This window comes from Trichomycterus rosablanca, chromosome 3, assembly GCF_030014385.1.
Source record: "Trichomycterus rosablanca isolate fTriRos1 chromosome 3, fTriRos1.hap1, whole genome shotgun sequence".
NCBI classification, from domain to species: Eukaryota; Metazoa; Chordata; class Actinopteri; order Siluriformes; family Trichomycteridae; genus Trichomycterus; species Trichomycterus rosablanca.
Genome location: NC_085990.1, coordinates 39,951,542 through 39,976,937, shown reverse-complemented (window position 1 = coordinate 39,976,937; position 25,396 = coordinate 39,951,542). Strand labels below are relative to the sequence as shown.

Below are 25,396 nucleotides of genomic sequence, written 5' to 3'. Positions count from 1 at the left end.
ACAAGAGGCAGAACGACAGCAACCCAACATCCCTGATCACCACAAGTTTCTATGACCAAGAACCCCCAAGCTCTGCGCCTTTGTCTATACTAATCAAAAGCCTGAGAAAATAAATATGTTTTCAGTCTAGACTTAAACATTGAGACTGTGTCCGAATCCCGAATAGAGGCAGGAAGATTATTCCAGAGTTGTGGAGCTTTGTAGGAAAACGCTCTTCCACCAGCCGTGATCTTTTTAATTTTAGGAACTATAAGTAACCCTGCATCTTGTGAACGAAGTGGACGCGCTGGGCTGTAGTGATTAATAAGTTCACTCAGATACTGTGGAGCCAGACCATGTAGCGCTTTATAAGTTAGTAAAAGTATTTTGTAATCAATGCGAAATTTAACTGGCAGCCAGTGTAGAGATGATAGAACAGGAGTAATATGGTCAAATTTTTTAGTTCTAGTTAGCACTCGAGCTGCTGCATTTTGAACTAACTGGAGTTTGTTTAAGGATCTACCAGAGCATCCAGTTAGAAGAGCATTACAATAATCTAACCGAGAAGTTATAAACGCATGGATCAGTTTTTCGGCGTCATTAACAGATAGTATATTTCTTATTTTAGAAATGTTACGCAAATGATAGAAAGCAACTCTAGTAGTATTATTAACGTGTGTATCAAATGAGAGATCTGAATCTATTGTGACACCTAAGTTTTTTACATCTGGGCTGGGAGTAACAGAGAACGTGTTTAAGTTTAGCACCAGGTTAGACAATTTGTCTCTTGCAGCTTTAGAGCCAACAAGTAAAACCTCTGTTTTATCTGAATTAAGTAAAAGAAAATTACACGACATCCAGTTTTTTATGTCGTTTACACAATCTTCTATCTTACTGATTGTGTCAGTATCATTTGGTTTGGCTGATATATACAGCTGTGTGTCATCTGCATAGCAGTGAAAGTTTATGCCATGTTTATGAATAATTTCACCTAGTGGAAGCATATAGAGTGTAAATAATAGCGGTCCCAGTACCGACCCCTGTGGAACACCATACTTTACTTTTGTAGTTTCCGAGCATTTATTATTTACATAAACGAATTGAGAGCGGTCAGTCAGATATGATTTAAACCAAGAGAGTGCGAGTCCTTTAACACCTACTGTATTTTCTAGCCTCTCCAGTAAAATGTTATGATCGACCGTATCAAACGCTGCACTAAGATCTAATAGAACAAGAAAAGAGACACATCCATTATCAGAAGACATTAACAACTCGTTAACTACTCTAATTAATGCGGTTTCGGTACTATGGTTGGGTCTAAATCCTGATTGAAATTTTTCATGAATACAATTTTCATTCAAATAAGAACATAGCTGTTTGGAAACGACTTTTTCTAATATCTTTGAGACAAAAGGAAGGTTTGAAATTGGCCTATAATTAGCTAGTACATGTGGATCAAGATTAGGTTTTTTAATCAGGGGTTTAATAACAGCACTTTTAAACAATTTAGGTACATATCCAAGGCTAAGGGATGCATTGATTAATGTAAGCAGGGGCTCTACAATAGCTGGGAGTAAATCTTTAAGTAAACGAGTTGGAACAGGATCGAGTATACACGATGATGACTTCGATGATTTAATCAACACAGTTAGTTCATTTTGGGAGATTGGATTAAAGGAATTTAGTTGGATTAACTCGTTACTATTATCACCACTGTTATCACCAATGCTGCTCGGAGTGAGTCCATACTTAACATTGGCAAGTGACACACTCTGACTCTGAAGTCGTATTTTTTCTATCTTGTCATTAAAGAATTTTAAAAAATCATGGCTGGTACAGTCAGGCGGTATATTAGATTCAGTTTCATTAACGTTTTTAGTTAATTTGGACACTGTCTCAAAAAGGAATCTGGGATTGTTTTTATTTTTCTCTATTAGGGATGAATAATATAAAGATTTAGCTTTTATAAGTGCATGTTTATACTCAGTTAGAGCATCTTTCCAAGCAATCTTATACACCTCCAGTGTAGTGTGACGCCACTTGCGTTCTAATTTTCGTGCTGCTTGTTTAAGTGCGCATGTGTGGTCATTGTACCAAGGAGCAAGTTTTTTCTCCCTAATCAGTTTAGTTTTGAGTGGGGCTACGTTATCTAAGGTTGTGCGCAGTACGGTCTCTAGGTTTTGAGTTGCCTGATCTAGTTCTTTAGGTTCTGATGCTGATATATTTGGTAATTCTGGTAGGCAGTTTATGAACGCTGCTGCAGTTGCAGATGTAATAGTGCGCTTATATTTAAAACGATTTGGTTGCTGTATATTATTGGACAGGGACACTTCATAAATTAGTAGAGAGTGATCAGAGATTAAGTCATTCTGTGGTATAATTTCCAGGTTGTCTATGTTTATACCATAAGTAAGTATTAAATCTAAGGTATGTTTACAGCGGTGAGTGGGTCCTGTTACATTTTGGGTGATGCCTAAGGATTCTAAAATAGAGTCAAACGCAATTTTGAGTGGATTACACTTATCCTCATAATGAATATTAAAGTCACCAACAATTAAAGCTTTCTTAGTTGATAAAACTAATTTAGAAAGAAAATCGGCAAATTCGTTAAGAAATTCTGAGTAAGGACCAGGGGGTCGATAAACAGTAACCAGTTTAAACATACTATTTTTATCAGATGAACATTTATTGGTTATGTCAGAGATAAGAACTTCAAACGAGTTTGTTATGGGAGATGATTTTACAGTAAGACCTATGTCTTTATCATAAATTGCGGCTATTCCTCCACCACGACCGCTAAGACGTGGCTTATGTTCATAACTGTAACCCGGAGGAGATGCTTCATTTAAACCTAGATACTCATCAGGTCTAGCCCAGGTCTCGGTTAAACACAGGGCACTAAGACAATTATCTGTAATTATTTCATTTACAATTACTGTTTTGCATGCAAGTGACCTGATGTTTAGAAGTCCTAACTTTAGTTTAACTTTACTAGGGTTTTCATGATGCTCATTTAGATTAATTTTAATTAAGTTATTATGACATACTTTTTGATTTTGTTTTGGCTTACACCTGCCACGGTAAACAGACACAGTCTCAATGGTTTGTGACCTAAGGATTCCAGGTGACGTCCGATGGCGACTCGCAGACAGTCGGTTAGGCCTGTTAGTCTGCTGCCTGGTCTTGGCTCTGGATAGTCATTTAACACTATCTGCCGCTACACTAACGCGGTGGTAAAGCCTGTCACCTATGCTGCAAGAAATGCGAGCAGCACCCTCCCACGTGGGGTGGACACCATCCCGCTTCAAAAGACCAGGCCTTCCCTCAAAGGTGGACCAGTTATCTACAAAATCAATGCAGTTTTCTGAGCACCATTTAGACATCCAGCGGTTCAGCGACAACAACCTGCTGTAGGTTTCGCCACTGGGTCGAATCGGTAAGGGGCCAGAGCACACTACTGCCTCAGACATCGACCTAGCTAACTCACACACCTCTTTAACATTACTCTTAGTAACCTCAGACTGCCGTAAACGAACATCATTAGTGCCGACGTGGATAACAATCTTCGAAAATCTACGATTAGCATTAGCCAGCACTTTTAGATTTGCTCTGATGTCAGGCGCCCTGGCCCCCGGAATACAAGTGACTATGGTTGCTGGTGTCTCTATGGGGGTTGCAATACGCACGTGTCGGAGCTGAGAATCTCCTATAACCAGAGCACTTACATTAACAGGCTTCTCAGCGGGTGGCTCACTGAGTGGGGAAAACCTGTTGGACACGTGCAACTGAGATGGTCGGTGCTTTTCCCTACGACTATGTCGCCGAGACGTCACCCAGTCGCCCCGCTGTGAGGGCTCTAATGCCGGAGTCTGGGGTTCTACACCTGAACTGCTGCCATTCGGGACTGCTACAGCTGAATCTAAGCACTCACTAGTAGTAGTCTGTTCTAAAGCCCGAATGCGCCCTTCTAACACTGAGATCTTCTCCGTCAGACTAACAACTAATCTACACTTATCACATGTAAAGTTATCACTAAACACGGAGAAGGAATAACTGAACATATTACACTCGGAACATGGATATAATGCTCCTGCTGGGGCCATAGTAGCAAAGAAATGTACTTAGCTTTACAAGATGAGTTGGAGATGATGTTAATGTTGGATTCACCGGCGCTTCTGCTGGTAGTCACAGAAGAACGGCTTTAATTCCGGATGAAACAGGCGATGATGAGCTGGAATACAAAAACCACCAACCAAACAACACAAACACGCTTCGTTCGGACAAAAGCGAATGTAATTCTAAAGGAGAACGGTGTTATGCGCTGGTGTACTAAACAAATAAACGCGCTTCCTACGAACAGAAACGGTTATAACTCCCCACAAAACAAAGGTGTTTTAAGAGCTGAAATACAGAACACAACCAAACACAAACGCGCTTCGTGCGGACCGAAAACGGTTTTAATTCTGGATAATTATGATGTTTATGCGCTGAAGTACAAAAACAAACAAAACCGGCTTCGTTCGGATGCCGGTAGCAGAAGTTTCCTAGTTTCCAACACAGCACGAATTTACGTTAGTAAACACAAGCGCTTTTTTTTTACGATAAAAGAGTTGGGACAGAGTCAAAATAAGAAAAAAAAATAGAATATTTAAGTTACAACATTCCACAATATTTCTACTTTGTACAGTTAAATAAAAATTAAAGAGAATTAGCAAATCACTGTTTCTTCTTTTTATTGTTTTATAACACGTCCCAATTTTTCTGAAAATGGGGTTTATAATTAAATTCTAGAAGCACACTTAATTCTGAGATTATGACCCTTAGTGTGCCACATGCCTTGTCCCAGAACACTGTTCACAGTGCTTACACTGTGGCATGCCTTTGTTTCCAATGCAGCTCAGTGCACAAATTGGAGTTGCCATGTGTGTCCAGTGTCCTTGTTCTGCAAAAACAAGTTCACACTTTTTAGCTAATGCTGTTTTACTTGTACATTTAGAGGCGCTGACAGCAAAATATAAAAGCTGAACAGCAGAAAATTGTTCCACTGTATTATGCAGGGCATGCACTGTAGTAACACAACTAAAGATTTCATGACACCCTATGCTGTCAACTCTTTTTTTGAAGATGTTGCTATATTTAAGGGTAATAATGCACCTGTAAATACTGCAAAATATAACCCAGTCACCAGATTTAAACATCATTAAACTTTAACTGGTATTTCTTAAGTACTGATTGTAAAGAAGAGTGGCCATCTGTATATAATCAATTGTTAATATGATTCTGGGTTCCTATCATTTTGCCAAACCCATATAAATGCCACTTAACCATAGTGTTTTGTTAATATTGACTTAACTGCCCTGTTCTTTGGGGCCCTAGAGACCCCAGTGTTTTGTGGGTGAAATAAAATTACATTGACTTCAAAATTACCAAGAGAGTCAGCTGTACCCTGACACCAGACATAAACTAAAAACAGATGAAAATATGTTAAAAATGTATTCTAGCTGGAGACTCTAAAACCCCAGAACCAAAGTGTATAAATTAAGTGATGTTTGGAATACAATATTAATATAAATTATTAGGAATTATTAGAAAAATTCATGAGGCATCAAGCTAATTGAAAAGGCTAAGGGTATTTTGTGAGCTGTTGAAGGGGCTCTGAGGTCTCAGAGACCCCAAACAGAACATAAGAGCTCATATTATGCAAATGTGTAGGATTTAGTTATTAAATATATTATTAAATATATACAAATTAAAACTCTTTGAGTATATTTTCAAGCTTTTTTATTTACAAGAACTGTTTTTATAATGAACATGTCACCATATACAGCAATGGTCAAAACAAGCTGCCTGTGTACAGAACTGTAACAGTAGACTCTACACTAGACATGGTCTATCAGATTTAATAGCCTGTGGTATTTGTCCTTTTAAATGTAGTCTGCCTGAGTTCTGTCCCGGGCTGATGAAGCATACTTATCTGCTGTTAATTGTGTCCACTTGGTGGGAGCGAGCGATAAATGCATTGAGCATATTCTGGAGCATCTCAGCTCTCATTTTACTAATCTGGAGCACCTCCTCATGATTGACCTTCTCCTCACTACTGTAGTCCAAGGACACCTTGTTGGTGATGAGAGAAATGCCCAGCACTCGTAGGCCACAGTGCTTGGCCACTGTCACCTCTGGGATTGTGCTCATACCTGCAAAAGCAACAGGAAGATGTTAGATGAAGACAGTAGAATTAAATTGCAATGACTTAAGTCTAGACAACAAGAACCTGTCAGGCATCCTTAGTATTGGTAAGCACTACTGTTTTACATTTCTTTAAGAGCAGAACTGACCAGCAGAGGTGGCCAGCTTTCAGTACAGAGATAATACTAGTAACTGTATGAAACACTGAAAAAAGGTAGCACAAATATTTGTTGTTCATTTAGTTGGTAGACTTCTGGAATTATGTTATGTTTAAATTATGCTTAATCCGTGACCTTCCAATGTTTACATGCACTTCACCAACTATCCTTTCCATTTAATCTTCATTTTGAGTTATCATTTTAAATCCTACTTTTGGTAGCACACAGGTTTTCTCAAACCACCTTATCTTGAGCCATTTAGCTAGTAACAACAAACTAGTGAACAAAGGCAAACCTCACATGCATAGCTTACAGTGCTCATTCTAAAACTTAGTAAGTTTGTCCTAGCTTCAGTGGATTCAGTGGAGTGAAATATTAGTACAATGGCTAAACATCTTAAGGTTTGGTCAGTAAATTCAAATGGTTATAAAGATTTTAATATTCCATTGTTTGTTAAACTGTGTTTGTAATGGAGTTTTTTTTTTACTTTAAATTATATAAACATTACAAATAATGATTCACTGAAATCTACAAAGTGCAGTGACTTGGATGTCCTCGTTGAACTTCATGAGCTCCTCATAAAGGTTAATCTGATATAGGGTAGATAAGGACTGAAATACAAAGATAAAGAAAGATAAAGATAAAAGAATTTCATTTTTAATCCAGGTTTACTATTTATAAGAAGTTATAATTATAAGAAGTTAATATATATATATATATATATATATATATATATATATATATATATATATATATATATATATATATGTGTGTGTGTGTGTGTGTGTGTGTGTGTGTGTGTGTGTATATATATATACACAAGTCACATCAGATACACATCAGATCTGATACACACATCAGAATTGTATTTTTTTTGCATTTAGTGGAACAATTTAGATTGGGGGTGGTGGGGGTGTATAGGGCTGACCATAGTGGATTGTTCGTCCTCATCTTACCCTATCCTGAACATCCTTCTCTGTCTCACCAACCACCTATGTGTCCTCCCTTACCACATCCATAAACCTCTTTATTGGCCTTCCTCTTCTCTTCAGCGCCTTTCTCCTGACAGATCACATGCCCAAACTATCTCTACACCACCTTACTAACTTTGTCTCCAAGACATACTAACTGCACTGTGCCTGTAGTAAACTAATTTCTAATCTTGACCATTCTTGTCACTCCCAAAGAGAACTGCAGCATCTTCATCTCTGACATCTTCAGCTCCCTCTCCTGTCTCCAACACAGCAGGCCTCAATGCCGTCTTATAAACTTAAACTCTATAATATAAAGTCAATATAATTTACTGTTCCTTTAAATAATTTCACATTACCATACAAGTCAAACAACACATTTAAATGCATTTTCATACAAAGCATTATACAGTACACAAATTACTAACTATAATGCACAGTCCTGTTAGTAAAGCTGTGATAGTGAATTCAGGTGTGTATTTATATGTAACTGCAACTGCATTCTTAACATTAGCAATAACATGATAACTGGTTTTATCTGCATCTTGCTACTGTGTAATGTCTGCTTCTGTACTGTATTATGTTTACTGTAAAATAAAACATGGAAAATAACTTGTTTTGTTTCATATCCATGTTTATAGTACAGTTGAACCACAGTAGTTTTATTAGTTCAGACTGGCTGGATCTTTATAGGACTCAGCCCTTGTGAGCATGCGCTAATATCAAAATGCATAGCATGGCCCCTAGTGTACATTAGTGAAATATGCTAGATTACTAGCTGCTTATATTTAATGGCAACAGTGCAGAAGCGATTAAGACCAGGTACTTTAATTTGAGTTAAACTGACTCAGTTAACGGTGCAGGCTTTATTAGAACTAGTATCTTATTGCTAGAACAAATAGCACACTGTTAGCACAGTGCTCATCTACATACACAATACAGTTGCTCCAAAAGCAAGCAAAAAGCCTATGATATGTCACTTGTAGCTAAACATCTAAAACCCCATTAATACCAGACCTTGTGAAAATAATGGCTGCCTCCTTCTTTCCTGTACAAGTATTAATTATAAAAAAATCCTTCTATGCCCCATTCACCTTACTCTAGCACAATAACTCTGTTCAAGCCCTGACTTAGACTATATTTAAGTGGTGGCTAAGGAACTTTGGTCTTCACTTGGATGTGAGTGTGAGGTTACTTAGACTCAACTTGGACTTAAACCTCGGGTTCAAACTAAGCATAAGTGACTTAGTTTTACTTACCTACTGAATCACTGCCCAGAATATGAAGCATGCGTGCTTCAGCGACAGTCTCAAAGTTCGGTCCACTGACCATGCAGTATACTCCCTCTTTTACAAAGTCGGTGTAGCCCAGCTCAGTGCTAATGTCAAGAGCTAGCTTTCTCAACTCCTTACTGTAGGCATCAGACATGCATGGAAACCTGATCCCAAATCTAAAAACAATCAAGAATAACAACATACAAAATAAATGTAATGGCTGATTAATTTATTTTTAATGATATACGTCATGGCTTTCAGTCACTGTGCAGGGCAAGATTTCTCTGGATTCCCTAAAACCTTTCAAAATATTATGTACAGAAAAGACCTAAGGTTTAAAAAAATTAAACTGGTTTTTTTTTTATACTGATTGACAATTCTCTCAGAGTTTGGCACATATGCCATCTTTGCTTGCAAACACTACGCCCTTTATTGTATCCACCATTTATACCCAATCATCGTAATCCCACCTGTTATCAATTCACCCGTTTATTGTGGAATAAAAGGGTGTAACCCTTACCTTGTTTAATGCATTGGATTCAAATTTGATGTTTATACTTAATAAAGTTTACATTTTACAAAATACAAATAAGTTGACCAGCCAAAACATTAAAAGTTATTTTTTGTACTCACTGATTCTTGTTTTTGACATATTAAAAAAAGAAACTTTACTTAAAATGGGGTTTGTATATTTTGAGGTGGTTGGATGCTCTGTATGATGCACTAAATGATGTATACTAAATAACAAAAACCAAAGTGATTAAATGCTTGTTTCAGGGCAGTGATAGCTTGGTGGTTAAGGTAGTGGACTATTATTTAGAACCACCCATCGTTGCCACTATTGTGCCCGAGCAAGGCCCTTAATCCTCAGTTGCTTGAATTGTGTTCAGTCACACTTAATAGTTCACTTAGGATAAATGTGTGACCTAAATGTAAAATGTTGTTCCCTTTATTGTTTATTCCCTATTAATTCAAACAATCTAATTTCCCAATTTATTTTCTTCTTATTTTAATTATTTTCTACAAATGTTTACTTCCCCATATCGCCTCTACATATCTCCTATGCTTTGCCTTTAGGGATCTTGTCTTCTATCACAAAGCCAACTCATCCAGCACTCCAATTTAACACCCCCCCCCACACACACACACACACATGCCCTCTCAGCCACGTGGTAGAAGAGGTTTGCCCTCATCACCAGTAAACTGGCTCTCTTAATAAAAGTAGGTAAATGTAGTGCACTTCAAAGGACGCTAACTAGACACATTTGTTTCTGTTTGCTAAACTGAAATCTTTCCGCTTGCACTTACCGTTCATCATTAGGTCCACAAAGTGGATGCTGTCCAGCAAACCCAGGCAGGTTAATATGGTCCTTGATGATCATGATGTCTCCCACTTTAAAATCTTGACAAAGCCCTCCTGATGCATTTGTTACTATAATTGTCTCCACTCCCATCAGCTTGAAGATTCGCACAGGAAGCGTGACCTGTTCAGAGTAAATTAAGCACTTTAAATTCAGAATTACTTCTGCTGTGCAAGGGTCAGGTAATGCAAAAGAACATCACTGGATATTAGATTTATAATCCTTTATTGTAATGTAATGCATTTAAATAAGGAGATGACATATAAACACTTGTTTTGCAAGACTTCATGCAAACTATTTCTTGGGTTTACAAGCAAACTGAATTACTAAGAACACTAAATGTATGTGTATTCAAAGCTATCAGAAAGCAAAAATATATACTATCTCTGAGTACATTGCTTATAAAACCTTTTTTTGAAACTTACTTTTAGATTAGGTACCAAACAACGTATGACCTTTCTTATTAGGATTTGATTAAACACAACTAAACTATAAACCTAACAATATAATCAATACATATTTAAATGTAACAATTAAATCACTTCTTTAAAAAATTGATTGTCAATCATTTCAGTGATACAGACATATGCAGTGCAAAGTGGGACTTCAAGTAAAAAGGGACCTAACAAAACAAAATGTGTCACAAAACTTTGAGGCTCAGAATACAATTGCAAGGCATATATTACAAAACATATGCAGTTATTGCTACAAACACCACTAAGTAAGTTACTGTTAAACTCGTTCAGACCAAATTACCAATAGTACCTTGTTTCTGCTGGTAAGTTTATGACTTGTTACTGACTCTTATTTGTGACTGAAGGTGGATCATTATTTTTTTTAAATGTACTCTTAGTAGTCACATGGAAGTCAGGTCACAGACACTGTTTTGAATGCACTGTGTAATTTTATTCTAATTTAGATTAGAAAGATGCCACAATAGACCTAATTAACTAGATAAATTAGCTTACACTAGACATTCACGTGACTGCATGTTCTTTGTAATTAAGATAATCCAGCAGGAAATCAGACTATCCATCAAGCAAATGAAGGATGATGAATATACCGCAGGTAATGAGGAAACACAAGGAAGAGGTTAATGATTGTCGATTATGATTGTAAGGGCCAAGACATACACAAAGGAACAAAACATGAACTAAAACAAAATCTAATTATGTGGGGTAAACAACACTGTACAACACTGTATGCCAAAAAGTATATGAACACCTAACCATGATAACCATAATAACCATGATAAACTAATCAGGAAGGCGAGTTCTGTCCTGAGCTGCACCCTGGACACAGTGAAGGCAGTAAAGAACAGAAGGTTCCAAGCTGTCATCCATAATGGAGAACACCTCTCACTCACTGTATGAGACTGTGGCAGCGACAGGCTTCTCCACCTGCATTGCTTGAATGAGAGATATCACAGCTCCTTTCTTCCAACTGCTGTCAGACTTTACAATCAGCACCACCACAAGCACAGACAATCACCATCAGAATAATTCTATGGTTTTATATCTGCACAAGTGAACCTTAACCATGTGCAATAACTTTTAAAAATAGAGTGGGCGGTACGGTGGCTCAGTGTATAGCACTGTCACCTCACAGCAAAAGGTTCTGGGTTCGATCCCGAGGGGGAGCGGCCCTGGTCCTTTTCGTGTGGAGTTTGCATGTTCTCCCCATGTCTACATGGGTTTCCTCTGGGAGCTACATTTTCTTCCCACAGTCTAAAGACATGCAAGTGAGGTGAATTGAAGATATAAAATTGTTCATGACTGTGTTTGACATTGAACTTGAATTGATGAATCTTGTGTAACCAGTAACTACCTGTTCTGTCATGAGTTTAACCAAGGTGTGTGAAACATGACGTTAAAACCCTAATAAATAAATAAATAAAAATAGTGCAATATTTGTAAAACTTTTTTTTTATTTTTATATATCTTTTTTTATATATCTTTACATTTCTATTTTTTATTATCTGTATAAACACTTTTATACCTTTATATTCTTGAAAGCTGCTGTAATGTTGCAAAGTCCTTATCTTATCATTCCAAAACTGAGAGCATTATTGCAGAATTGCCATCTAAGCCTCCATCCCTATCCCCTTTGCAGCTATACCAATCTTTATTCTCCTGGGAAGGCTTCTCACCATGTTTTGAAGTGTGTCTGTAGAATTTTTTGCCAATTCAGTCACAAAAGCATGTTTAAGATTGTAGGCAGTAATGCTGGAAGAGATAAAAGCTTAACTGGGTTCCTCCACACCAAACTCACCAAACCAAGTCTTTATGAATGACCTTCCCCAAGCTGTTGCCGAAAAGCTGGAAGCAAATAATATATTTTATATAATTGATTTTGGTGGCTAGCACTGTCACCTCACAGCAAGAAGGACCTGGGTTCCATCCCCAGGCAGGGCGGTCTGGGTCCTTTCTGTGCGGAGTTTGCATGTTTTCCCCGTGTCTGCGTGGGTTTCCTCCGAGCGCTCCGGTTTCTTCCCACAGTCCAAAAACATGCAGTCAGGTTAATTGGAGACACTGAATTGCCCTATAGGTGAATGGGTGTGTGTGTCTGCCCTGCGATAGACTGGCGCCCCGTCCAGGGTGTTACTGTGTGCAAACAGTGACTTTAATTGGATAAGCAGTTAAGAAAGAGAGTGAGTGCATTTGGCTGAAACACCTGAACTCAGTGATAAGGTACATATACTTTTAGCCATCAAGTGTAACATTTCCATCTTTAAATATTACAACAAGTTTATAATCATCTGTAGCTTGTACAGTGGCTTTCACTCTATTTACAAAAAATAAAATAAGTCTTTAAAATAGTAATTAGTCTGGTCAGGATTGTGGTGGGTTCAGTTCATGCAGGAAACACTGTGTGCAAAGCAGAAGTACCCAGGGCAACAATCCATCACAAAGCTTCGACCACCCCTTCACAGACATAGCCAGTCATGTCTGTGTAGATGCCCAGCAGGCGATAGCACTTCTGAGATTCGATCCTTGATCTGGCCTAGCGTAATGGACAGCTGCTCAGGGCAGTGCAGCCTAGTGGTTAAGGTACTGGATTGGTAATCGAAAGGTTGCTGGTTCAAGCAACACCACTGCCAGGTTGTCACTGTGGGGCCCTTGAGCAAGGCCCTTAACCCTCAACTGCTTAGACAATATACTGTCACAGAATTGTAAGTCGCTTTGGATAAAATCATCTGCTAAATGCAGAAAATGTAAATCTGTGCCACTCTGATGTGCTTATGTAATTAATGGCATTTAATAAATTGCACAACCTGGTTCCAAGAAGTTCAGTCAAAAATAAGAATATTTTAACATGTCAACACAGTTCATTTGCTTTGTTATTTTCTTTTAATGAGATACAGAAATGTATGATTGTTGATTTCATGTGATTAGGGGTAGTTCCACACAGAAAGGGTGATCATGAGAGACATAGATTGTGAAAAAGAGGTGGAGGTAATGAACTTGCTGGTTGGGTATAAACCAGCTCTACAGGGTTGTGATGATGGCAGGCTGTTCTCTAAAGCTGATCAAGCTGAGAAAGAAAATGCTCTCAACAGTAACTATTCGTTTACAGTTCACCTGCTAACATTAAAAAGTGACCTCTGTATAATTGTTGAACAAATTACCAAACAATTTACAAATTTTTTTTTTGCATTTTCCCCAATTTTCCTCCCAATCTAGTCATATCCAATTACCCGATATAATTACGCTTCCTCCCTACTGATGTTGATCTTTACTCTGACTGAGGAGAGCCGAGACAAACACACGCCCCCTCCGACACGTGTGTAGTAGCCGACTGGATCTTTTCACCTCCACGAGGCGAGTTCATAAGCGGATCTGCTTTGTGTACGCAGAGATACACCCTAATCCTCAGTATCCATCCTTTCTGTGCCATTAATCAGCCAGCAGAGGTCGTTATTGCATCAGTTATGAAGAATCCCCGTCTGGCACCCCCCTTTGAACAACCAATTGTTGTTAATGAAGGCGCCCAGCCTGTCAAACGGCAGAGCTGAGATTAGAACGTGTTTTACCACTGCACCACCTGAGTGCCTCTAATTTTAAATAAAGCTTTTATAAATGTCAATTGCTTAATACCAGTTTTTGTAGGGTAAAATTGATAATGTCAGGTGAGCTTGTGTGGCATAATGGTAAAAGTCATGTGCCTGAGTTCAGGGGGTTTGAATCCTGGGCTGGACTCATGAATACAGAAGGCACATAACATTACATGAACCTAGCCATTGTGGGGACACATCAGTGCTTCTTTAGTGCTGGTTCCAAGGCCGGATGAATAGGAGGCTTGCTTCAGAAAGGGCATCTGGCGTAAAACCTGTTCCAGGCCCCACGATGGATTGGTGTCCTGTCTAGGGTGTGTTACTATTATGCCCAGTGATTCTGGGGAAACCTATGCATAACTTAATGGTGCTACACTGGCAGGGAAACTTCATAAAAATTGATAATCTGTCATTCTAAAATGATGTTGTGCTTTTGAATCCCAATTAGAAGGCCAGCTCCCAACAGCCCCCCTTATTCACTCTCAGATGGTGTGATCAGACAATAACACTACAGTGAAGCTGCCTTACTAAATGCATGCTTAAACAAAGGTCAGTGCAGGGTCAGGTACACTGTTATTCAATTACCCTCAACAAGCACATCTATTTGTGAGAGTTAATTCAATAAAGTTGTGTGCATGCTTGCATGTGTATGATTTTTCCTATTAGAGACCTAAGCTTAAATGTACACAAATAATAGCCTCTAGATAAGACAGTATACATAATCATACACGCGTTGTCATCTGGAACATCACAGATAAACCTCTAATCAGTCAGCCAAGTGAAAAAGTTATGCATCAACATAGGGCGAAACTGCATCTGATAAATTCTTAAGGCTTTAAGATATTTGCTATTTATCATGTATTTTATAATGTATTTATTTGATTTGTTATTAGATAAAAGGGACTGTTGAAGGTGGATAAAGGACAATCAGCTTTTGAACCGTTCTGCTTTGCAAGCTAAAATATATTTAGCACACACAGATTGCAAGTTCTGTTGTACTCAAATATCTCGAGTGGCTGTTCTTTATATTAATTAACTGTTGGTACTCTTTATTTGATGTTATAAATAAATTCGTTAAGCAGAGCATTTGTTTGGGTGACAAATTCTCTTCTATTTGAACTGTTTATTGAAACCTTTGAAAGCCTAAAGCATATATACGCTGCAGATTTTCACTCACAGATTATACAGGGAGGATGGAAACATATAATTAGCCGCTAGTATTTACCTCACAATGTAGTGGAACTCTACCATTTTGATATTCTCAGTGTCTTTTACACAAAGTTCATTTGTTGATAGGTAGATATTTGTGTATCATTATTCAATAAGTTTTTGTGTTTTTTACTAATTAATTCCACAAAGATCAAACTGTTTATTTATATTTTGATCTGTCAGGTGGGTTTTTGGATAATTTGTTTGGCTCATAAATCATGTACTATCATGGATTGACATTTGGCACTTGATTAATCTCTGTGGGTAAACACAGCTGACGGTACAAATGTTCTTATGCAAGTTGCTTAATTACATAAGCTTTAAAGCTTTTAGCATATTAGCATTTCCTGCATATGTCTGGTAGATTCCTGGAAGGCAGAGCAGCAGGCGAGCAAGACTAGCGGCAATTTGCAAGTCCCATTCCAACTAATGTTCCTACGTGACCATGGCCAGTTGGGCAATGAGTGTGCCATTAAAACAGTCCACCTGGCCGTTGCTCTGCGGATGGAGTGGTGTGGTGCGCATTTTTTATGCCCCTACTGCTAGCATTAACATCCACAATAAACCGTCCACATTTTGCAAGTGCCAGGATGGGTGCGGTGTTAAAAACTGTCCATAGCCACTGGAATGCCTCCTCTCGCTCCAGTGTTAGCTTGAAGCGCCAAAAAAATGTAAGCTGGTACAACAGCTGGTCTGCAAAGCTTCTGATGAATCAGAGATAGTCTGACGCAAACCCCAGAAAATTTTGCAGCTGGTTGAGGTTGGTTGCTACACGGTGAAACTCTGCCGAAGCTTTGCCATAATGCTGCCTTCAGAAACACGAGATTGCTGTACTTCACCAGTAGCACTTGAAGCACCTCATTTCTAGTGCTAAGCTGCAATTCCGTCATTTTGTCGGTCCACTCACAGTGCCATGTGAACAGCTGCAGCTGCGCATCCTAGGACTCCCATGCTCCGTGGCGGATTGATCCAGTGGCTCTGGGTATACCGCTCTTTACCCAACCCATCTTTGCCATCTTTGATCTGGTCCCAACGTCATCCTTTTCAAACTTGCTGTCATGCTCCTCCCTCTCACCCCAGCAGTCAATCATCTTCACCAAAAAGCCTCTCTAACTCTGTTGAGCCATCCCACTTCTGACACCAATTAGGTGTCAGTGAAGTCAAGGATAAGACATTAAGAATCATTTTGCACCCTTTTATTGAGAGGAAATTTGCTCTTATTGTGAATCAAGGAAAAAGTAAGCCAGATCTATTTTTTGACTATGCATTTTAAACACACAAGAGGGCTAGGGATACCAAATGTCACCACATGTCACATATGTGACAACATATTTAAATTTTTAATCACTGTTTACAGATGTAAACAAGGTGGCTGCTTGTTTACATCTCAGATTTTAGCAAACTAGTCTCTCGCCACAATATGCCTGCACAACAGGCTTGATATATACAGTGTATCACAAAAGTGAGTACACCCCTCACATTTCTGCAAATATTTTATTATATCTTTTCATGGGACAACACTATAGAAATGAAACTTGGATATAACTTAGAGTAGTCAGTGTACAGCTTGTATAGCAGTGTAGATTTACTGTCTTCTGAAAATAACTCAACACACAGCCATTAATGTCTAAATGGCTGGCAACATAAGTGAGTACACCCCACAGTGAACATGTCCAAATTGTGCCCAAAGTGTCAATATTTTGTGTGACCACCATTATTATCCAGCACTGCCTTAACCCTCCTGGGCAAGGAATTCACCAGAGCTGCACAGGTCGCTACTGGAATCCTCTTCCACTCCTCCATGATGACATCACGGAGCTGGTGGATGTTAGACACCTTGAACTCCTCCACCTTCCACTTGAGGATGCGCCACAGGTGCTCAATTGGGTTTAGTCCATCACCTTTACCTTCAGCTTCCTCAGCAAGGCAGTTGTCATCTTGGAGGTTGTGTTTGGGGTCGTTATCCTGTTGGAAAACTGCCATGAGGCCCAGTTTTCGAAGGGAGGGGATCATGCTCTGTTTCAGAATGTCACAGTACATGTTGGAATTCATGTTTCCCTCAATGAACTGCAGCTCCCCAGTGCCAGCAACACTCATGCAGCCCAAGACCATGATGCTACCACCACCAGGGCGCCGCCACACATGCTGGACATCATCTGAGCCAAAAAAGTTTATCTTGGTCTCGTCAGACCACAGGGCATTCCAGTAATCCATGTTCTTGGACTGCTTGTCTTCAGCAAACTGTTTGCTGGCTTTCTTGTGCGTCAGCTTCCTTCTGGGATGACGACCATGCAGACCGAGTTGATGCAGTGTGCGGCGTATGGTCTGAGCACTGACAGGCTGACCTCCCACATCTTCAACCTCTGCAGCAATGCTGGCAGCACTCATGTGTCTATTTTTTAAAGCCAACCTCTGGATATGACGCCGAACACGTGGACTCGACTTCTTTGGTCGACCCTGGCGAAGCCTGTTCCGAGTGGAACCTGTCCTGGAAAACCGCTGTATGACCTTGGCCACCATGCTGTAGCTCAGTTTCTGGGTGTTAGCAATCTTCTTATAGCCCAGGCCATCTTTGTGGAGAGCAACAATTCTATTTCTCACATCCTCAGAGAGTTCTTTGCCATGAGGTGCCATGTTGAATATCCAGTGGCCAGTATGAGAGAATTGTACCCAAAACACCAAATTTAACAGCCCTGCTCCCCATTTACACCTGGGACCTTGACACATGACACCAGGGAGGGACAACGACACATTTGGGCACAATTTGGACATGTTCACTGTGGGGTGTACTCACTTATGTTGCCAGCTATTTAGACATTAATGGCTGTGTGTTGAGTTATTTTCAGAAGACAGTAAATCTACACTGCTATACAAGTTGTACACTGACTACTCTAAATTATATCCAAGTTTCATGTCTATAGTGTTGTCCCATGAAAAGATATAATGAAATAATTGCAGAAATGTGAGGGGTGTACTCACTTTTGTGATACACTGTATATAACTTAAATAGAATGTTAAACAATTTTGTGTGATAAGGACAGATATGTACAGAGGGATGTTGACTACACAAGGGAGTGTGCAGTCAAATATATTTTTTATTAAAGGAGAAAAGTGGTATTGTTTCTATGCTAATACATTTTATTACATGTGTCAACATCAGTGAACCAATGCATTAAAAAACAGATAAATTTGTAAACAACATTTTTAGCCAAGCAACCAACCAAGTACAACCAGAGGCTTTTGCTAGTTTTACCTCCGGTTTCAAGCAAAAAGCTTTGGTTAAAGAATTTTCACTGAGATGGCCCCTTGAGAAACTGGTACTGAATAAGACAAGTGATAGATTGATTTAATGCCGAAGCCTTGCATTAAGAGTGAAGTGCTCTTGGCCAGCTTTAGAGGCACATGGCGGCAGTGACGTCTGATTGTAATGTATTGTGTCATGTTGTCAGAGGTGCAATTACTCTGGCAGTTCTTTCACAGTTAGGAGGATGTCGATTCCTCTGCAATTTAATGAAAAGCAGGCCCTTGACAGCTTATGCGACAGATAAATGATTTCCTTGGGTGGACGTGTACATTTTAGACCACCTTTCTTAAATGATTCAGACTAAGCAGGTACACAACTTTCTTGAATAAAACCCGGAACACAGTGCTAATAGTCATTAAAACTGATTTTACAATGAGATTGAGGCAAATCTTCTCCAATATACACTATTACACAATTACTGCATGCTCTATTCACTCATGAATTTTAAATAATAATGCAAATAGATTAAACCATGGTTACTGTGAATGAGGACCATTATAGCAAGTAATTAAATGTATTCAAGGACATGAGAGCATGTATACCATCCAATAATGATATTGTTTGTTTGGACTTCTGTTTTACTGTATCAGTAGTGTAATAGTATGGCTATTTAGCAAAGAAGTCTTCATTTGTGAGCAGTAGAGATTGTAGTGTACTGTATAGCTCTTAGGGGAATGTCTATACCACGACAGGAAGAATGTAAACAAGCAAGTAGTCTTTGTGCCTCTAGTCTTACTAGTTTTAGACATCATACAAAGTGTTTTCCAGATGTTTCAGCATTACTTGCAAAATTGAAAACAATGCCCAGTAAGCCTTTAATTTAGAGATGAAATCTTTATTGTACCTCAACCAGTTTATGCTTATGTATATATATATATAGGCAGAGTACAGTTTATGTCTCTTCATTATCAGCCCTAGATTGCAGCCTATAAATTCTTTTTTCTGTTCTATTCTGGTGCCTGATTCTGACAGATAAAGTCAATGAGCCACATAGAAGGTGCCAACTCTATTTTGTTTTGCAGATAGGAGTAGTTTTGCATGAGTTCAACTGTCCTTGAGAAGTCAAGTAGAGTGCCGAGGTTCATTAGCTTATTAGGATGAATGCTTTTAGTAGTCGATCACCAGTATAGGCAAAAGAAATCTCTGTAACTATAAAATCTCTACATCTTTGATATAGATTAAGGATTCATTTGGGACTCTTATTGTAAAACATCAAGTGTAAATGTATTTGCTAATTTCTGTAATGTTCCCTTTGTCTTTTCTTTTTATTACTATCGATAAATTATTATGGATTAAGGTATTCCTTTTGTCTTTAAAACAGCTGTGATTATTCATTGCCTCCATTTATACAGTGGTTTGTGGTAGAATAGCCTCATATTAGAGCTTTTTGCATTAGCAGTCAAAATGTATGTTTCATATGCATATGAACTCACCTTGCACAATGAGTAACCCTCATATAAATGGAATCTCCCCTGCATGAAGACACAAGAATTTTCTTTCATGTTACCAAACACAAGGTGTCCATCATGGCCAGGAACTACACAAACACAGATACACAATATTGAGACATGAGACATTAAAAGTGTTTAAAAGATACTGAAGGTGTGCCTCTTTATATATTTGGTTTGACTTAGTATAGGTATTCTAATTAGTGAAAGACCAAATATTTTCTTTCTCCCAAAACCGTGTCTTTGGTTGCCAGGTCCCAGTTATTCCCCAATAAAATGAGTTATTTTGTTACTGCAGGAACAGGTTGATTGTTAGATTATTATTTTAATAAATAATTTTAAATAATTGGTGTATTTTTGAATGAATATATTTGTCATTTATTCTCATGAATATTAAACTATAAAATAATATTTTCAATATTTTCGTAGCAGTGTTAAAATTAACTATATATTAATATTTAATATTAATAATATATTAAATTATATTGTTGCATTTTTCCCCACTTTTTTTGCATCCAATTCCCTAATTTTAATATTTTCCTATGCTACAGACCCCAGCCAGATTATCATGTGCCTTTTCCAGATAAGTTCCACATTTTCATATTTAAACATGTAGGAAAGAAGGCTATCACTCCTTTGTGACTGTAGTTATTCTAAACTTAAATTATTTCAGACTTTAATTTGTAGCCCCTGGATTAGGACTATTTATTTAACTGTCAAAACATTTTATTGTTACTGTTTTCTACTTTTGATACATTCTTAACAGCTAATGAAACAAACTTTAGAATTGTTAGTATTTAGCTACTGGGCAAATTAGTCACATAATCAGTTTTAACAGTAAGTTATAATTAGTGTATTTAACCATGTCATTATTAACTCCAGCAACTATTCCTCTCAGTCATGTTTTGCATGCTATATTTTTAGAAATGTAATATGTAATAATGTCAGTAAAATGTTGAAACATAAAGAGACATTTTAACAATTGTTGTAAACAAGTGTTGTAAATGTAATTCCTTTTTATTGTAGGTGTAAGAAACAAGTTTATTTACTGTGCTGTTAGTGCTTATCTCTGATCATCTGGAGTCAATTTAAGGCAGCCCATTATTCTTCAAACTTGTATCTGTATCTTGCTGGATCTCACCTGGCATTATTTTGTAATTTAGCCACTACTCTGAACTGACTGGATAGCTCTGCCCCAGACAGTGAGCCCCTAAAATCAAAGACGCTGGACCTGTGTGCCACTAACACTACCTGCTGTATCACTATTTATATTCAGTAAATATTTCTTTGAATAAAAGCCATATTATTATTATTATGGTAGTCAGTTGGCATTCTCACAACTCACAAAAATGTGGCCGAGTCAACCAGACATAATGTAACTAATCTTACTGCAGTCACTTTGCTTTACTTACACGTTGAAAACCTTGTTTAGCAATAATTTATTTTACTATTTTATGAGTGGAGTTCACACACACACACACACACACACACACACACACACACACACACACACACAGTTAGGTGCATTTAAACAGTCATGTTTTAACATTGATTATTCACTCCAGCACATAAATATTTAAATATGTCTAAGTTATCATAATAATAACAACGCCTCTGGCAGATGTTAGGCACTATTTTTAGCCAAATCATGATGTTTTATTCATGGGCAGTCAGTACTTAATAATTCTTATAAATTGATAGCTCATTTTTTCAGGACCTAGGCCTGATCTGTTAACCACAACAAACCACAAATATGGACACAGTCCTCCCCCCAACCTGCCCTGCCCTTGTAAAGTTTCATGGTCTTAGCTTTCCCCAGACCCTGCCTGCTGGATTATTTATAGTAGGTATAAATATACTCTACTGTGACATGGGTAATAACAAAAGCCAGTTCCATTCACATTATCTCTGCACATCTGAGAAATAAGACTAGCAATATATTCAGAATACTTTAAACTGGCAATTCAGAACTCTGGATGTTTGTGTCATCAATACAATATAAAAACACACTGTTTAATCTTTCACTGTCCTTTACTTTCCACATAATTAATCAAGACAAAGAAATTGTATTTATTTAAGGGTGAGTATTGAATGGTTACATTTTTTAGGCTACAAACAGAATTTATATTTCTTTCTATTTTACTTTACAAGCTGTTCTAAACACCCAAGGCTTCTCCAAATAACATATACATTTTTTATTTTATATTTTACTTCTTATTTTCTTTACAAGAAGCACAATTGTCTTGCTTTCCTTTTTTAGCAATTGACCAGCCACTACTATACCAGTTAAAACTCATTAATGCAGTGACAACAAATTCAGCCAGGCAAACACACAGCTAAAGCTACAACTGTAGCTTTTGCTTTGAGTACAAAATATATCCTATAAGATTATAGAAAACACCATATGTCACTTTCTCTTTTTTTCTTTCTCCTCAAAATAGCAGGTTTTAAGGAAGAACAAATCCCCCCTTGATGTCTACTCTCGAAATGTTGAAATGTCACACTCACCTGTGCTTACAGGAAAATTAGGGATATCCTCATAGCGGAAGACCTGCTTGTTAGAGGCACTTTCTGCAAGAAGACCAAGTCCAGAACCACATACTACAGCTATCTTTGGTCTGTGCCGGGTCCTGCTTAAAAGCCATTCTGTGGCTAGCTTGCACTCCTCGAATGAGCAGCAACTAAATCAGAAAAGATATATTAAATGCAGTATTGGTATATTAGTATTAGATTTTGATGGTTGTTTAAAAGTTATCTATTGGGCTTCTCAGAGTATTCTGTCAAAATGGCTGTAAAATGTACATCTTGCATATTCCAGTAAAACATCCAAACTAAATTTAAAATATATGGTCAGATAAACTAAATGTTTCATACATTTTAGTGATACTCTTGTTGTAGTGCAAACCAAAACCTCCTAGTGTCGCCTGTAAGTTATCTATTACAGTAAAAGGATTAACCTGTTTATCCTTGTGGTCTTGGTTCTAAATCTGTCTCGTTACTTATAAATCCTTGTTGTACCTTTTTGTAGCTCTCTTTTATTGGATGCTGACATTTGCAGTGCTGTCTGAGTTGAGATTAAGAGATAATATCACATGCATGTCCATGTATAACCATAAGACATAAAAATTCTCAGCAGGCATCTAATCACCCAGCATCATTCATTCTGGTATATTTTCCCCAGTTATTACATAATGTCTTTAAACAAAAAGTTTATGGTGCATGTAACGCATGGTTGTAGTACAGTCTGAGTAGCTTGGTATTTCTGCTTAACACCAAACAAACTTTAATTTCAGTAAATATATACAAAAACTTTTTATTTCCATTTTACCATGTGTTCTTAAATAACAAATACAAATCTCACAGAAACATTGTTTTTTATACTTTTTATTTTGAAGCATGCCACAAATTTACCAAGGTCATGTGACATACCACCAGTGGTAACTGTATTTCTGTTTAAAGACCACTGTTCTAGTGTGGGGAAAAATAACATTCCTCAATGCAAGATTGCAAATAAAGTTTAACCATCTACTGATCATACATTGTGAAAAGATTTAGAAAATCTGGAGAGATGTCACTTTTTGTAGGGTAAAGCTGGAAACCACTGTGAAATGTGCATGACCTTTGAGCTCTCTGACGACACTGCATGAGAAATTGCACCCATTTCAGTTAAATACAATGTTCAGTTCACATGGATTGAAGTAATTCATTTTTATGTCTTTTACATAAGTAAAAAATAGAAAATGTAGGATTTGACATTTAATTGCTTGTATTTGTTATTTAGTGTTAATTGACATTATTTTCCTCTTTTGTCACAGTATTTATTAAGTGCAGTAACATTTTAATTATTGCACAGAACAAGCCCACTAAATACAGACACAGTCAATTGAGTTGTGCACACAAATTGCTCTTGCAAGTACTCTTTACTTGGTTTCTTAGTATATAAAAGCTTTATTATTATAATAATAATTATTATTATTATCATAAAACAAACCTAACTACTATTAAACCTACACTACTACCTCATTACTAAACAAAACCAAACAAGCCATATATAATAAAAAAATTTTTTTTAAATAATAATAATAATAAAAATAACAAAAAATAATAATTACACTGTAAAGTATAATAACATTGTTGATGACAATAATGCCAAGAAGTATGGAATAAAACGTATTTACCATGAATTTACTTTGTTGTGCATAATTCCAGGTTGTGAAAGAGACAGTCAGACTGTTATTGGGAAGTTGGACCCTGTAAACTGATAAGAAGAGAGAGAGGAGTAAATATTGTATAATCATTATAGCAATAACCTGGTCTTTTCTCATTGACTACACATGTGGTAGAAGAGAAGGATTTGAACAGCGTTGTGTAGCTTTGTACAGGAATTGTAAAGCTCTACTCTTTTTATGCTGTGAAGTGTACAAGCTGCAATGCTTTTATTTTTCAAAAATATACTTCCAGTGCATATATCCAAATTTACACAAATAATGCATTTTGACTGTTTGAATATATGTACTTCTTATTTATCAACACCTGAATTGAAAAAGCTAAAGAAATATAGCAAATTCAAACATATCTGGCAGAACAAATGATTCGATGGTTTTAAAGTTGGGTCTACGGACCCCTGGGGGTCTGCAATTTTTTCTGAACATGAATGAATGGTAAAATAAGACAATAGAAATGTTAAATGACACTAGGCAATGCACACATGACTTTTAAAAGCTTGATTCACTTGTCATTTTAAGTAGCTAGATAAGCAAACAGAAAAATGTCTAAAACAATTTAATCATATTGACATGTTTTTATCAGGGAAATGAAAACACATTGCCATAAGGAATGAATGAATCAATTATGTTAATTTTAGAAGTGTAAGGTAATTTTCAGGCATCTGCATTTATCTATGTTTCCCCACTCATTTATACAGGTGTTTTGGTTTATTTGTTATCTTCTGTATAGATCTGTCCAGCTGAAGGCTAAATATATCTTTATTTGTTATACATCTATATGTTGATAATGGTGCAGTGCTTGGCTCTTCTTTAACAACTGAGTATTCACCTACAACTGAGTCAGCTTTAACTTACAGTTTTAATCAGTTACTAATTATTGATTGACCTTTTTGTGTTTAGCATCTTTCAAGGTGCCTTTACTTTTCTTTAATCAAGCGTCGAAAACGAGCAGTAACAAATAAATCAGAAAATGTTGAAGCAAGTGCATAAATTTTGTGTCTGCTTAAGCTCTAACATTGTGTTATGTAATGTGGAATCACAGAGCATAGCCATGAGCTGTGGACAGGCTAATCACTCCTCTCTCAGACCTATTTGCCTGTAGCTCAGAGCTGGATCAGCAGGACTTACACTGGAGAAGTGTGAATCTGTCTAAATTTGCCTGACTGCACATGCCACACCTGCACCTGAGCTGCATACTGAAGATCACAAGCATACCGTGATAACAG

At 37.4% G+C, this 25,396-nt stretch overlaps 1 protein-coding gene across 1 annotated transcript; it reads right to left on the bottom strand.

Annotated features, from left to right (window-relative positions):
• Positions 1–5,743: 5,743 nt before the first annotated feature.
• On the bottom strand, positions 5,744–24,219 carry pnp4b (purine nucleoside phosphorylase 4b). The gene is made up of 6 exons (XM_062991289.1): positions 24,123–24,219; positions 22,453–22,625; positions 19,930–20,033; positions 9,877–10,052; positions 8,554–8,744; positions 5,744–6,173 (listed from the first exon to the last, which is right to left on the bottom strand). Exons 1-6 carry the CDS (start codon positions 24,143–24,145, stop codon positions 5,950–5,952), a joined length of 891 nt encoding a protein of 296 aa, XP_062847359.1. The 5' UTR covers positions 24,146–24,219; the 3' UTR covers positions 5,744–5,949.
• Positions 24,220–25,396: the final 1,177 nt, after the last annotated feature.

Excerpts from the sequence above, each read along its gene's own strand:
- pnp4b (XM_062991289.1), bottom strand. The coding sequence starts at position 24,145 with ATGCACAACAAAGTAAATTCATG. Across the intron at positions 20,034-22,452 it reads TAATTTTCCTGTAAGCACAG|TTCCTGGCCATGATGGACAC; the intron begins GTGAGTGTGACA and ends GTGTTTGTGTAG. Across the intron at positions 6,174-8,553 it reads TCTGGGCAGTGATTCAGTAG|GTATGAGCACAATCCCAGAG; the intron begins GTAAGTAAAACT and ends TTGCTTTTGCAG.